Source organism: Molothrus aeneus, chromosome 6 (assembly GCF_037042795.1).
Source record: "Molothrus aeneus isolate 106 chromosome 6, BPBGC_Maene_1.0, whole genome shotgun sequence".
Lineage (NCBI taxonomy): Eukaryota > Metazoa > Chordata > Aves > Passeriformes > Icteridae > Molothrus > Molothrus aeneus.
The window spans coordinates 62,337,657-62,352,887 of NC_089651.1; the positions used below are offsets into that span (position 1 = coordinate 62,337,657).

The 15,231-nt window shown below is 53.9% G+C and overlaps 1 protein-coding gene across 1 annotated transcript; it reads left to right on the top strand.

Annotated features, from left to right (window-relative positions):
• Positions 1-743: 743 nt before the first annotated feature.
• On the top strand, positions 744-14,789 carry MIS18BP1 (MIS18 binding protein 1). Its single transcript, XM_066552206.1, has 16 exons — positions 744-876; positions 2,202-2,327; positions 2,570-3,081; positions 3,874-3,950; positions 4,476-4,606; positions 5,546-5,636; positions 5,870-6,024; positions 6,700-6,863; positions 7,289-7,394; positions 8,070-8,913; positions 9,705-9,874; positions 11,322-11,470; positions 11,949-12,097; positions 13,373-13,457; positions 14,025-14,067; positions 14,220-14,789. Exons 1-16 carry the CDS (start codon positions 759-761, stop codon positions 14,309-14,311), a joined length of 3,012 nt encoding a protein of 1,003 aa, XP_066408303.1. The 5' UTR covers positions 744-758; the 3' UTR covers positions 14,312-14,789.
• Positions 14,790-15,231: the final 442 nt, after the last annotated feature.

Genomic DNA, 15,231 nt, shown 5'->3' on the forward strand with positions numbered 1-15,231 from the left:
TTCCTGCGGCTCAGCCGCCTCCCGCACGCCGGAAAGGCACCGGCGACGCTCAGCTACACCACACGAGGCTCCCGGGGCTTTTCGTGAGTTCCGGCCATTCCCATGGAGCGCGGCCCCGCCTCAGCCCCGCCCCGGCCCCGCCCCGCGTCAGCGCCAACGGCCGCGGAGCCCGCCCACGGGCGGGCCGAACCACCGTGCCGAGGAGAGGGGAGCTCCGGGCCTGCTGCCGCCTGCCTCAACGCCGTCCGGCAATGCCTCTATTTCTTAACACCCCCCGCACCCGCGCGAGATGGTCTCCGCCCGCAGTTGCGCTCCGTTCCGCCAATGGGCGGGCGCGGCGGCTGCGCTCGAATCTGCGCGCGGGGCTCCGTGAGGGGAGCGGGGCCGGTCCGGGAGCGCTGCGGGAGCGGCGGGGCCGATCCGCAGCCATGAGGGGACAGGGACCCGCCCGGGAGCGCCGCGGGCGAGTCTGCGACATCATCGCGACCCCCAACCGCCGCTCCGCCCGGGGAGAGCCGCCGCTCCGCTCGGTGTCCCTCAGCAGCATCCCCGCGGGGACGCTCACCCCGCTGAAGCAGCTCCTGCCAGGCCCGGGTAGCGGCGCGGCCGCGGACAGCCACGTGTCAGGCCCGCAGGTGGCGGGGACGGAGCGCCGGGCCGGCCCCGACTGCCGGGCCGGCCCCGTCGCCGAGCGGCCGCCGAAGCGCCGCGCTCCGGAGCCGCCCGGGCAGGAGTCGCCGGCCAAGATCTTCCAGCGGATGAAGGCGCGGGCGGAGCAGCGGCACAGGATCCTCACCGATGTGATCCTGAGCCCCGCGGCCCGACAGCAGTGGCCCGGCACGGCCCGGGGGGCGGGCAGCGCTCAGCCGGCACCAGGTGAGTTCCACGAGCCCTCGGTGACTCCGTGAGAATGGTGCGTTTGCCTTCGGAACACCTGGAATAAAAAGCACAAGGGTGTAAACCTGAGTTTAGTTCATAGAACTTGCAGGCATCTTGTGCTGCAGTAAGTGACGTCCCTGATTTTCACATTCGGCTAAACCTTTTAATTCTTTACACCCGTCCACAATCCCAAATGACAGGAATCATTAATAGTTCCTTTCCCCAAACAGTTTTTATTATTTTGGAGCACACTAGAGTCACCTCTTGAAAGGAAAGCTCTCAATGCTGCTGCTCATTGCCTTAATCCTTTCTCCTTGGAAGGCCCATGGAGAGACAAAGCCCCTTGACACCAACACCCATGAGACCTGAGCCTGGGCACACTTGGGAAGCAACGCTTGTTCCACAGCTTCTCCAGGAGAGCTGTCTCAGGTGTGAACATTTTCCCTCTGTGTGTTTCCCACTCATGGTTCTTTCAAGATCTGGGAAAAGCAGCCAGAGCCCCTTGGTGGGTGTAAAAAACACTGATGGGTGTAAAAACCACTGGCACCATCGGTGGTTGCACTCCAGATGCTGGGATTAAAAACAGTTGGGTGGTGAGGGGTTTTTTAGTGCTGAAATGTGTCTGTAGCACTGCTGACGTCTCTTCCCTGCTCTGTATCATAGAGAATTCCCTGCCTTTTGGTTTCCTCCTCCTCTGCCTCGCTCTGGCACTAATTGTTCCCTCTGCTGTGTTCACGAGTGGGCTTGACCCGTGCAACACCTTCAAAACCACCTTGTAACTAAAAAAATCAAAACAAATTGCTGTAACTATTCCTTACAGTCTGTGCAGGGAAGGGAAAGGTTCGTGGGACCTTGCTTGGGGTTTGAAATCCCACTAGGGCATTTTCCTGGGCTCTTTCTGCTGGCTTTTATCTTTAATATTTTTATCGATGCCATGGTGAGATCCAGTGCAGCCTCAGCAGGTTTGCAGCTGGCACCAAGCTGGATGTGACCCTTTTTTTACAATGAGGGAGGTGAGGCCCTGGCACAGGGTGCCCAGAGCAGCTGTGGCTGCCCCTGGATCCCTGGCAATGCCCAAGGCCAGGCTGGACACTGGGACACCCTGGGACAGTGGGAAGTGTCCCTGCCATAGCAGGGAGTGGAATGGGATGGGATTTAAGGTCCCTTCCCATCCAAACCTTTCTGGGATTCTGTGTGGTTTTTTAAATAAAAAGCCTATTTAAAAATCATATTTCCCACCCCCCCCCCCCCCCCCATGAAAAAGTTTTTCTTCCCCAAATCAAAAGATGGGTTTGGGGTTTGTTTGTCTGTTTATTTTCCAGAGCCAGTTTTGCCTCAGGCTCCCAGGATGGAGCCCCTGGAAGTGCCCCCAGCAGAGCCTGCAGTGCTGGAATCCCCCCAGAAGTTCTTCTTGCGGGTCAAGTGGCAGCTGCAGCAGCAGCACCAAGGTACTGGGAAGCACAAACTCCCTCCAGGCAGAGAACCTTGGCATTGCTGAGCCTGGGAAACCCTCTGAGGCCATCAAGTCCAGCTGTTCCCCCAGCACTGTCCCCTGTCCCCAAGGGCCACATCCACAGGGCTTTAAATCCCTCCTGACATGGGTCTCCCCCACCCCCTGGGCAGCCTGTTGCCATGCTTAAATATCCCTAATTTCTTTGTTATTCCTTTTTTTCCCCCTTTAAATGGGCAGCTACGCCACCTTCAACCCAAACTCAGCAGAATGTTCCTCCTTCCAGAAGTGCAGAGAATCCTTCAGTCCAGGCTGCTTGTGCTGAGCAGCCAGGGACTGGGCCTGCAGGGGACCTGGACTCTGATAAGGATGATGTGGATGTTTTCCTGGTGGAGTCTGTCGAGGTCGATGCTGATGGAGAAATGTCTCCAAGAACAGTGGCTTCTCCTCTGCAAGTGAAATCCAGCCCTTGGGAAAACGGGGATCAGGCAGAGGGAAGGTGGGGAAAGGCAGAAGCAAAACATCCAGAGCTTCATGAGGACAGGAGAGAGCTGCAGCCCAGCAGAAAACCAGCTGCTCCAGCAGTGGAAAAGGCACCAGAGACCAATCCTGCAAACCCCTCCCCGCCCTTCTGTAGCATCTTGCTCTCCTCTCCAATCCACATTCCAAGGAAGCAGAAGCGGGCAGAAGACCCCAAGGTCCCTTTGGATAAAGCTCCTGCTGATCAACCTGCTGGCAAAGCACACAAAGAGGTGGGGGAAAATAATCCTTGAGGGCAAATGAGCAATTCCTCTGGGCTGATGGCTTGAAGTTATTCTTTTTCTTGTCAAAAGCCAGGAGCACTGAGAGGAGGATAAACTGTTACTCCTTTAGATTTTAGCAGCATATTTTCCCATGCAAAGGGTTCCTTTTTTTCCATACTCCAAGATGACGATGTTCAGGGTTTGGGGTTTGTTGTGTAAAAGAAGCACGTTTGGTTTGGTGTGTACAAGCCACGGTGGGATCATGGGCCCTGCCAGCTCCTGGCTGCCTGCTCAGCTCCAGGGAGGAGAGACCTTTCCCAGCTGGGCATGAATCCATCCAGGAACGTGCCCTGCTGATGGAGAGGAGAAGGGCTTGGCTTTGCTATGGAACACCCAGACTCCTGTGCAATTTAACTGGAGCAGAATCTTTTCCTAGGAGAGCAGTGTGCAGCCTGCAGCATCCCTCCCTTTCTGAGGACATCCTGGGAAAGTCCTTGGGCTTCCCTGGGAGCCTGGCACAAGCACTCCTGCCCAAGGCTTCCCTTGTTCCCTGGGGAAAGCTGGGATTGCAAGGGACTTGTTCTGTTCTCCCTCACTGTGGCCAAGAGTGTTTGATGTTTTTCCTGAATTAAACTAAGTCACCTTCAGGATTGAGCTGAGGATTAGATATCCTCTAATAGATCAGATTTGTAGCTTAGGAGATGTTGAAAGAGTTGTTTTTGTTATTGGATCTGATCACAGAGGAGTGCTGGATAATAAATACTTCAAAATTATTTATGTTCTTTTTTTTTTCTGGAAAAGAAAACCATCTGCCTGAGCAGCTGGAGGATTAAAGTGCTGGCTGGAAACACGGCAATCTGTGTGGAAGGGAAAAGGAAGTAAGAACCAGTTTTTTATTTAACTGTAAAGTAAACCATGGACACCAAACATGAGGTAATGGTGCAGAGCTTAGACTGCTTTATCAAGGAAGACACAATTCCTTTGTGTGGGCAAGAGAGGGAGAGCATCCAGGGAACTACTGGGGGGCTCATTTCAGAGTCCTGTGCTGAGATAATCAGGAAGGTTCAGAGAAATCAATCAAATATCAAATAGCTCTGGACAGTTTGGGTTGGGAGGGACCCTAAAGCCCATCCAGCCCCACCCCTGCCAAGGGCAGGGACACCTCCCACAGTCCCAGGCTGCTCCAAGCCCCATCCAAGCTGTGCTGCTGTCCCGTGAGTGACACGTTCAGTTTGCCCCCTGCCCCAGTGTCAGAGCTGTGTCAGAGAGGAAACCTGAGCCCAGAGCACATCCTGCCAGCACCTGAATCCCTCAGGAAACAGGGATCCCCACCCCTTCGTGCAGTGCCAGCATTCCAGGCTGGAATCCTTTCTGGGAGTGATTTCTGTCGTGTCTTTTGGCAGGGACATGAGGCAGCTGCTGTGGCACAGCAGCGCCGTCACGGAGCGCGTCACTCACAACCAGGTGCAGACCTCCTCGGGAGCTGTGTACCTGCTGCAGGGCAAGATTGACTCAGCTGCCATGAGGAAGGAAGGTGAGCTGCTGGTTCTGAATGCCTTACAAATGACAAACTGCCTCAGCTTGGTTTGGAGCATGGGGGCTTCGTAAGGAAATGGGGTTTTCATGCAGATTCAAATATAGGATTTGTTCTCCTCTGCTTGCTCTGTGTGCTCCTCTGGCACATTGGCTGGGAATGAGCTGCTTGTCAGTGCTCACAGGCAGCTCTGAGGACACAGAGATACTCTGTGGCATGGCTGGAACGAATCATGGAATATCCTGAGCTGGGAGGGACCCCCAGGATCATCATCCCAACCCCTGTCCCTGCCCAGAGACCGCTGCCCAAACCCCCCTGGAGCTCTGGCAGCCTCGGGGCTGTGCCCATTCCCTGGGGAGCCTGGGCAGTGCCAGCACCCTCTGGGGAAGAACCTTTCCTGATCTCCAGCCTGAGCCTCACCCCACTTCCAGCCCCAGCCATTCCCTCAGCATTATTTCCCCTAGCACAGGTGTGCCCCAGGTGTGTTGCACCATTTTTTACCCAACACACCTTCACTGTTGGCTCTTTCAGGCCCAAAGAAGTGTCTGTGACTTCAGTGTTTCCTTCTCACTTGCAGCACTGGGGTCCCTGCTGATAAATGCTTGTTCTGGCTGCTCTCTGACTTGAAGATTTTATTACTTTCTTTGCTAAGAACTTAATATTTATTTCTATTTTAATATTTTGAGAAGGAAAAGTAGCAGCATAAGGCTTGTGAGCAGAGTGGCTCTAGTGCTGCAGAGGTTTCCTAGAGCTGAGTGACTGACTGGAGTGTGCTGGGTGGGACTGTGTGGGTCAGTTCCTCTGCTGTTTGGGTTTAACAGGCTCTGGGGGTCCTTGTGTCCCCTGAGGGATGCCAGCCCTGCTCTCTGGGGGTCCTTGTGTCCCCTGAGGGATGCCAGCCCTGCTGAGCTGCTCTTCATGTCCCTGTGCTCCCCCCAGGGTTCCCCTACCGCTTCATCAAGAAATTCACGTTCGGCTTCTCCAGAAGGTGGAAGGAGTACGTGGAGGAGTTTCTTGAGGAAAGGAGGAGGTAACTTCTTTGGAGATTCTCTATCCCTGCAGTGTTCTAAGTGTTCATTGAGACTTTTCTTTTTGAGGGTATTACACCAGAGGAGTGTGAAATGTTGTAGATGTGGGCATGGAGCCACTCTGCTGGGCTGGCCCACCAGGCTCCTGCCCACCAGGGCTTCAGGTCTTCCCTATTTGTTAAAGAACAGCTTCCTCAGTGGCTGTTATTTCTTGTCTCAAACTCCAAACCATCAGGAAAGAACGAGTTCAAGAGAGTGGTGGGGAGGAGAACGACTCCGTGGGGGGAACTGATGTGTTGGAACCTGCAGGAGGCTCAGTGAGCAAAGCCAAGAAACCTGCACTGAGGAACTCCACCTATGAGAGATCACCAGAGAACCATGTGAATATCTGTGAGTATTTTACAATCCTTTCCTTTGGAAAAGACACCTGGGGGTGGCTGGAGTGGGCTGTGGAAAGGTTCCTTGTGCTGGTTGTGTTTCCAGGAAATGGCTGTAAAGCTGTAAAAGCCCCCTGGTTTGGCTCAGCCCTTGAGTGCAGTCCCTGCCTTGCCACAGGCACTGACAGCTCTGGGGTTTAACCCAGATTTAACTTTTAACTTTTTCTGGGGTCTTTGTCCAATGGGCCTTTCCCAAAGCCCACTGTGCTGTTTGTTATTGCTGGAATCAGGTTTTCTTGCTAGCACTGCAAAAGCTTTTATGCTTTTCTCTCATCACTCCCATTTATTTTTCACTCTCATTTGTCTCAGTGAGCAGCTGTTCCATGTGACAACTTTACTTTGTCATTCTCCCTTGTCAAACAACTTTCACAGTACTTATAACCTTCTAAACAAAGTAAAAATAAAAAGTTCACCACAGTAAATTTGATCATTTGGGAAGCTTCTTACTTCAGTCCTGTTATCTATCACAATGCTTTGAAATGAACAACTTTGGGTACATTTTACATTTCCCTTGCAGTCCAGTTTAAACACAACATTGTTCCTCTGCTTGTGAAATCTGCTAAACTGAATTGTCCATGCAATATTTGGGACAAAACTCTTCTTTCTTTGGGCTTTCTTTGCCTTGCAGTCATAACACCAAGTCACACCTCCAGGAATGACTCCAGCATGGTCTACACCCGCAGCGGGCGCCTCGTCAAACCCCCCATGAACTTCTGGTGTGGGCAGAGGGAGTTTGTGGATCAGGAGCTGAATGTCACCATACAAGATGGATGGGTGGATTATCTGAAGCTGGTAAGATCCTCTTGAGTGTGACTTAAATAGAATTATTAAACTTGGCCAGGTGGGGAACAGAACAGGGGCAGCTCTTAGACACACGTGAAGAGAAAGGAAATCTTGGAAACATGATCAAAATATTAGAAAACACACCAAAAACTAGTCTTATGTCCATATTATCAGGTAATTGTGGTCTCTAAATCTGACATAATGGGGAATTCTTTCTAGGGAAAAAATTGGGGGTGTTTTGAAAGATGATTGTATCAGACAGGAATTTGGTGAGGTCCCACCTCAAATCCTGAGGTCCATTCTGGGCCTTTCACTGCAAGAGAGACTCTGAGGGTCTGGAGCATTTCCAGGGAAGGGAACAGAGCTGGGAAAGGGGCTCAGCCTAGAGAAAAGGAGATTAATTTAATTTTAGAGTCAATTGTTTTATTTTGAAGATGCCTAGTAGTGAAAAACCCAAAAGAATGACCAGGTTCATCTCCAAGAATAAACCAAAGGAAGGCATGAAGGCAACAGAGGAAATGCCAAAAAGCCAAAGTAAAGGTAAAAATGAAATTTTTTTTCTATTTTCAAGTTATTGATGGAATCAATGGACTTGTGAGTGGATGCTGGAGAAGTAGGGTTGGGTCTGTTAATGCAAAGAAAGGATTCAAATATTTTAATGATCAACTGCTTTTTCTCTGAAGAATCATCAGAGTAGCATTCATGTGGAGTTTCACAGCTCCAAACAAGAACTATGTTTGTAAATCACTTTGTTAAGTACATAATGGGAACACAGGGATTTCGTTCTGGAAATTGAAATGAAGGGATTTGGACTTTTTGGAGTTCACCAATCCAGTGACCTGGAGGCCTGGCTTTGCTTTTCACGTGGATGGAAAAAATGAAATATTGGCAAAAAAATCTATTTACAGAGATTTTAATAAAAATTTGGGTTTAGTAGAATCTGGGTGGTGATAGAAGCCTGAGAAGAATGTGCAATATAAAGCAGAAGTTTCTCTCTTAAAGCAGCTGCAATGTTTCCTGCAGAAAAGCTCTCTGGAGCAGAGCAGAGCTCTGGGGATGTGCCTGCTCAGTCAGTAGAGTTTCGGAGAGCCCTGAGAGCAGCTCTGAGTTTGTAGTTTGGCAGGTAAAGCTCTGGAGGGGGTGCAGATGCCTGTGCTGCCAGCACAGCAGGACCCACCCTGCACCCCTGACGGGCTCTGGCTCCCTCTTTTCCAGGGAAAAGCAGCGAGAGAGGAGCCACTTGCAGAGGGGAGCCCAGGTCTGCCAGCAGCAGCAAGGGCAGGCAGCTCCTTTCGGAGGAGGAGGAGAATGATCCTGGAAGCAGGGGCACAAAAACCAAACCATCCCAGCTCCCTGCCAGGGGGGCTTCCTCCAAGCCCAAGGTGCCGGACAAACAGGGCAGCAGAGCCCCGGGGGCAGCAGAGAGAGCAGCAGGATCTGCAGAGCTGAGCATGTACAAGCAGGGCTACAGGAACTCCCTCAGGTCAGCCAAGCAGCGCCTCCCAGGAAAGGAGAGGATTCTCCTCAGCCAGCAGCCCTCAGAGGATGAGGAGGAGCAGTCCAGTGAGGACACCCCACTGCTGATCAGGAGGAAGAAGAAATCTGTATTAAAACCAGTGTCTCAAAACCGGAAACCTTGCTCTGGCTCCAGAGGTTCCTGGGATGATGCAAACAAGTCCTGTGGCCAAAGAACAGCAAAGCCCTCCCGGAATGTGCTGGTGAGGCTGAGTGGGCCCGAGTCCAGTGAAGAGTCTGAGCCCCCTTCTGAAGGGAAAACATCCTCTGAGTCCAGTGCTTCCCTTGTGCCTGCCCGGGCCACGAGGGCACAGGGCAGAGCCAACCCTGCCAGGTACAGGCTCCGTTCTGACACCGAGCCCGAGGAAATGCACAGCGAGGACAGCGATGCCAGAGCACCCCAGATAAAAACAAACCATGCAGTCCCCAGCAGTGCCAGGCCTGCAGCAGCAAAACCCAGAGACACAAGGGGGCAGAAATCTCCGGAACTCTTTCCAAGGGCAGGCGATGGTTGGTCTGAGAAGGAATTACAGAAGCTTCACAAGTAAGGGCTCATTCTGTGTTCAGAGCAAAAATTACCTCAGGCATCAGGAGGGGTTGAATCTTCTGGATTGGGGAGCATCAGATTCATGATTTCCCAAGTTTCCTTTGTGTTTTAATTCCCTATTAGAAATATTCCCATTCAATTCTCTGTTTTTATTCCCTATTATTCCTTAATAGTAATTAGAATTATTATTCCCTATTACTTTTCTTCACAAGTGAAACATCAGTATAATATGGTGAAGGCCATAGGGGAGAGGGAGCAGGTTCCCTCCCCAGACTGCAGTAACAGGTTAAACATGATGTGGTTTGTTAGCAGGTTAACTGCAAGGGTGTTTAATTAATCCATCATCCAATTACTTAAACTACTGGGCAATATTTAATAGACACTGAGTGTAAATTGGCCAAGTTTGGGTTTAGCTCTTTTAGATGAGCAGGAGCTCAGGTCTGAGGGGACCTGCACAACTGAGCAGGAAATTTATCTTGTGACACATCTGTCAGTTGAAGGTGTTTAAATAAATTTACCTGTTCTGAATAAAAGACAGCACAGGATCACAGAATGGTTTGGGTTGCAGGAACCTTAAATCCCACCCAGTGCCACCCCTGCCATGGCAGGGACACCTCCCACTGTCCCAGGGTGCCCCAGTGTCCAACCTGGCCTTGGGCACTGCCAGGGATGCGGGGGGGGCAAGAAGAGGCCAGAGCCAGCTTGCCTCAGGGCATGGCCCAGGTGGTTCCCAGGCAGGTGCCAGGGCTGTGCCCACGGGTGACACCGTGTCCCTGCCGTCCCCGCAGGGCCATCGCGGCGTTCCCCAAGCACAGGAGCGGCTTCTGGCAGGAGGTGGCCATGGCCGTGGGGTCCCGCTCGGCCCAGGAGTGCCAGGGGAAGTACCTGGAGGAGCAGCAGGGGAAAGCAAACAAACAGCAGCCCAGGAAAACCACGTCGGGAAAACCTGAGAAGAAAGGTACCAGCATCTTCTGTCTGCCTGGTGGGTGGGTGGGAAATGATTCTCATCCAGACACTGAGGGCTGGAGCATGTCCAGGGAAGGGAACAGAGCTGGGCAGGGGCTGGAGAATCCCTGAGGGAGCCGGGCAGGGGCTGCAGAATCCCTGAGGGAGCCGGGCAGGGGCTGCAGAATCCCTGAGGGAGCTGGGCAGGGGCTGCAGAATCCCTGAGGGAGCTGGGCAGGGGCTGCAGAATCCCTGAGGAGCTGGGCAGGGGCTGCAGAATCCCTGAGGGAGCCGGGCAGGGGCTGCAGAATCCCTGAGGGAGCTGGGCAGGGGCTCAGCCTGGAGCAAAGGAGGCTCAGGGGCCCTTGTGGCTCTGCACAGCTCCTGCCAGGAGGGCACAGCCGGGGGGGTCGGGCTCTGCCCCAGGGCACAGGGACAGGAGCAGAGGGAACGGCCTCAGGCTGGGCCAGGGCAGCTCAGGGTGGGCACAGCAGGAATTTCCCCATGGAAAGGGGGCTCAGGAACTGCCCAGGGAGGGTTGCAGTGCCCATCCCTGGGTGTTGCAGTGTGATGCCCAGAAATATTGGGATTAATATTCCATACCTGGAGGGATTTCAAGGCCCTGTGCACGTGGCACTTGGGGACATGGAGCAGTGCTGAGGAAGGGTTGGACTGGATGGGCTGGGAGGGCTTTTCCAGCCTCACCAATTCTGCTCCCATGGGATAAATCCAGAAGAGCACGTCAGGGTGTGGCAGTGAGCTGGGTCACCTTTTGCTGTGGAGGTTGGAGGATATCATGAATGACTGAGGTGACAAGAAGAGAAAGGAAAGAACCTTCCTCTTGTAGAGTTTTCCAGTTGTTGGCATGAGAGGAAGACTTTCTCTGGCCTTCACCCCTCTGGAGAAAGAGCTCTTGACATCCTGAGAGGCTCCTGGAGGCCCAGCAGGTCACGAGCTCCTTGTAGAGCTCTGTCCTGGTGGGATTTGGGTCCTTGGATGCCAAGGGCAGTCTGGTCCCCTTCTCTGGGTGTTTGCCATTCCCACACTGCAGCTTCATTTGGGGCTGGGTTGGATTAAGGTTTGCCATGGACACAAGCTGAGCTGAGCATTCCTGAGCCTGGCTTCAGTGCAAGTGTCCCTGAGCAGCAGAGCTTTGAGCCTTGCTGCCTCCTGGCACAGGGACACAGCTGTGGGTTTGCTCTCTGCAAGGCACATGTGAGCACACTTGTGTCACAATGAACCTGATGTGTGACCCTGCAGCAGCTCTGGGAGGCTCTGCAGTGACCCTCCCCTGAAGATGGAGTGGGGAAGCTGCTTTGGAAAGCAAAAACTGTGTGAGAACTCAAAAGGATCCTAAAGAAGCTGTAAGAGATTTCACCAGAGCATGGGCTGGGCTGTGGCACTGCCTGTGGCAGTGAATTTTAACCCCATGGCTGCTGGCTGAGACAATTCCTGTTCAGGTCCTGCAGATAAGAGGGAGCCAGTGATCACTGCCAAGGTGGGCACCCTCAAACGGAAGCAGCAGATGAGGGAGTTCCTGGAGCACCTGCCCAAGGACAACCACGACGACGTCTTCACTGCAACACCCCTCCAGAAGAGGAGGGTCCAGGTAAACCTGGGACAGCAGCTCCTGTGCGACTGCTCTCCTGCTGGGTGTGCCAGGGGGCTGCTCCAGTTCCACCAGCACAACCCTGGGGATCTGTGGGAAGAGCCTGCTTTCCTTCACGTGCTGTAGCAGCCCTTGGCTGGTGGCACTGAGAAGATTGCACAGGCTGGGAGGAGCCTCTGCATGGTGACAGCATCACCTGAGCCATCGTCCTTCTGAGCAGGCCTGGGCAGCTTGGAGATTGGGATTGTAACCAGAAATGACTTTTTGAGGGTGTGGCAGCACCAAAACCCCTCGGCCAAGTGCTGGGCAGGATCTGGAGGGGCACTCGGACCAAGGTGGAGGTGCAGGGTCGTGTCCAGTTCTGGGCACGGGGCTGGGGCTGTGCCTCAGCAGGGACAGGGAGGAATGGAGGGAGTGCTGGGAGGGGGGAGAGGCGCTCCAGGCTCAGGTGAGTGACAGCTCTGAGGTGGCTCCACAGCTGCCAGCACTGCGAGGGAGCCAGGACGGGGACACCGAGGATTTCGCCCTCTCCGAGCTCCCGCTCACCCCCTCCTCAGGCCTCTTTCCCCCTGTGAAAACCCCACAGTGTGAGCACATCAGCCCGGGAATGCTGGTCCCCATCAACAGGTAGGAGCTCTTCCACCAGCTCTCTGTGGGCATTGCCCAAGATCCCTTTTTGTCCCTGAGAAAGGTGGCTTTGGAGCTGGGACAGCAGCTCACTTCCACCACTCCTGCAGCCTTGCTTTGCCTGGGAAAAGCTCTTCCCTGCAGCCCCGTGTGCTGCTGGAGCTGCTCAGCTCCCTGTGGGCAGCTCCTGCTCCCAGCCCTGGCAATGGCCCTGGCTTGGCCTTCAGCCTCAGCAGAGCCTTCAGTCCTGCCCTGTTCACCCAGGGCTTCAGGCTCTGCTCAGATAACCAGAACCATCTGGGAACCTGGAGCCACTGGGGTTTGGTCACATGGGCTGGGCCAGGGGAGGGGATGAGGCTCAGTGTGATCCCTGCACTGGGATGTGCAGCCATGGCAGGGGATGAGGCTCAGTGTGATCCCTGCACTGGGATGTGCAGCCATGGCAGGGATGAGGCTCAGTGTGATCCCTGCACTGGGATGTGCAGCCATGGCAGGGATGAGGCTCAGTGTGATCCCTGCACTGGGATGTGCAGCCATGTGAGGGGATGAGGCTCAGTGTGATCCCTGCACTGGGATGTGCAGCCATGGAAGGGATGAGGCTCAGTGTGATCCCTGCACTGGATGTGCAGCCAGGGGAGGGGATGAGGCTCAGTGTGATCCCTGCACTGGATGTGCAGCCATGGAACGGATGAGGCTCAGTGTGATCCCTGCACTGGGATGTGCAGCCATGGAAGGGATGAGGCTCAGTGTGATCCCTGCACTGGGATGTGCAGCCATGGCAGGGATGAGGCTCAGTGTGATCCCTGCACTGGGATGTGCAGCCATGGAAGGGATGAGGCTCAGTGTGATCCCTGCACTGGATGTGCAGCCATGTGAGGGGATGAGGCTCAGTGTGATCCCTGCACTGGGATGTGCAGCCATGGCAGGGGATGAGGCTCAGTGTGATCCCTGCACTGGATGTGCAGCCATGGCAGGGGATGAGGCTCAGTGTGATCCCTGCACTGGGATGTGCAGCCATGGGAGGGATGAGGCTCAGTGTGATCCCTGCACTGGGATGTGCAGCCATGGCAGGGGATGAGGCTCAGTGTGATCCCTGCACTGGATGTGCAGCCATGGCAGGGATGAGGCTCAGTGTGATCCCTGCACTGGGATGTGCAGGCTGTGACCCAGCCCTGCTCGTTCCCTGTGGGAGCTGGAGCTCTGGGGCTCCCTGGCTGCCTGCAGAGGTTCCAGGGCAGGGGTCCAGCCCTGCTGAGCCCTCTCCCTTGTGTCCAGGAATGACTACGACCGGCACGTGTTCCGCATGCAGAAGAACACCCAGGGCAGCCGAGGCACCTGGGACAAGGTCAAGAAGAAGTCGGTAATGCTGCTTTCCTTGGACTCTGCCACTGCCACCTGAGCCAGGCACAGCTTGGCCACAGGAGACACAATCCTGGGATCACAGCCCCCTGTATGCTCTGGATGGAAAATGGGAGCCCTCCCTGGGTTTGGTATATGCTGCTGTGGAGGGAAGTTCCTTTGTGAGAGGGGAGCTCTTCATTGTCAGGATTAACTCCATTGCTTTTAGTCAGGATTTGGAATTGGTTTGGAATTCTGTGGTCGTTAGGTTCTTGTTAAATTCCTCTGAACAGTGGGAAAAGGAAAGATAACCATAGGATATCCTGAGGTACCCATAAGGGCCCCACAAGGATCACCAGTCCAACTCCTGACAGTGACCATAAGTCAGCCTTGTATCCCTGAATTTAGCTATCAGTTCTTCCACTCTCCCAGGCTCTGCAGCTCCTTTGACTTTTCCATAAAACCTTGTGATCCTGGGAGTACCTTGTGCGTGTGGTTCAGGGAAAGCAGTTGTGGAAATTCTGGGAAATGGGGACCCTGAGCTGCTGTCAGCCCTGGCTGAGCCTCTTCCCTTCCCTCCCTCCCTCAGGCTGGAGCTGTGCACGAGACACCGGCTTCCTGCAGAACCAAGAGTGAGTATTCCTGGCTCCTTCTCCTCATTTCCAGCTCCTTCCCTTCCTTCTCCATCACCATGAGCTGTGTCCCATCAGCCTTTTGCTCTCTGAACCTTTTCTGCCCCATTTCCCTCTGGCACGTCCCCTGATGATCCCTGTTTTTATTGCAGGAGTGACCCCGGCCCCAGTGGTGGGGAAGCTCTTCACGGCTGAGACTCCAAACTCATCCAGTGAGGAGCAGGATTCCTACTTTTCCATGTGATGGACTCTGTGGATGTCTTGTTCAACACCTCCTACTTTCCTATCTGATGGACTTCGTGGATGTCTTGTTCAGCACTTGCTGTTCAGAGCATGGGGGTTCTGCTGCCCCCTCTGGGAGGGAATACTGGAATGATTTTAGTTTGGAAAAGTTGCCCTGCTATGGTTTTAGGTGTTTTTATTCCATTCCCACCCTGCTGCCAATGCTTGGCTTTTCCATGTGTACCAAGTGGCATTTCCTTGTCCAGGCTCCTCCCCTCCATGTCCTGCTTCTCCTGGGAAGGAGAAATGTACATAGATACCAATGACTGCCAAGTTTTGATTCATTTTAAGCTAAAATATCTTCTGGGATATGGTTGTATAATAAATTTAGCAGCAGTCCAGAAGGAACTGAAATTGCTTTTTAATTTACTCTAGGGCCAGCTTGAATTTTTACATTTCCTTAATGTAATAAATAAAGAGAAGCTTTTTTTTTACTCAGAGATTACTCAGAGTTGTTGTGGGGCAGCAGAATCCAGGAGCTGTCCAGCTTGGAATGGTGCCTGCAAGGCCTCATCCTCTTGGTTTGGAATCACAGAATGCATTGGGTGGGAACCTTTAAATCCCCCCAGTGCCACCCCTGCCATGGCAGGGACACCTCCCACTGTCCCAGGGTGCCCCAGTGTCCAGCCTGGCCTTGGGCACTGCCAGGGATCCAGGGGCAGCCACAGCTGCTCTGGCAATCCCAGCCCAGCCAGGAATTCCCAATTCCCAATCTCCCACCCATCCCTGCCCTCTGGCACTGGGAGCCATTCCCTGGCTCCTGTCCCTCCATCCTTGTCCCCAGTCCCTCTCCAGCTCTCCTGGAGCCCCTTCAGGCCCTGCCAGGGGCTCTGAGCTCTGCCTGGAGCCTTCTCCTCTCCAGGGAGCATTCCCAGCTCTCCC

What these genes read in the sequence shown, in the direction of transcription:
- MIS18BP1 (XM_066552206.1), top strand. Translation starts at nt 759, where the DNA reads ATGAAGGCGCGGGCGGAGCAGCGGCACAGGATCCTCACCGATGTGATC. An exon ending in TTTCTTGAGGAAAGGAGGAG is followed by an intron (nt 5,637 to 5,869) that starts GTAACTTCTTTG and finishes CCAAACCATCAG; the next exon opens with GAAAGAACGAGTTCAAGAGA. An exon ending in ATGCTGGTCCCCATCAACAG is followed by an intron (nt 12,098 to 13,372) that starts GTAGGAGCTCTT and finishes CCTTGTGTCCAG; the next exon opens with GAATGACTACGACCGGCACG.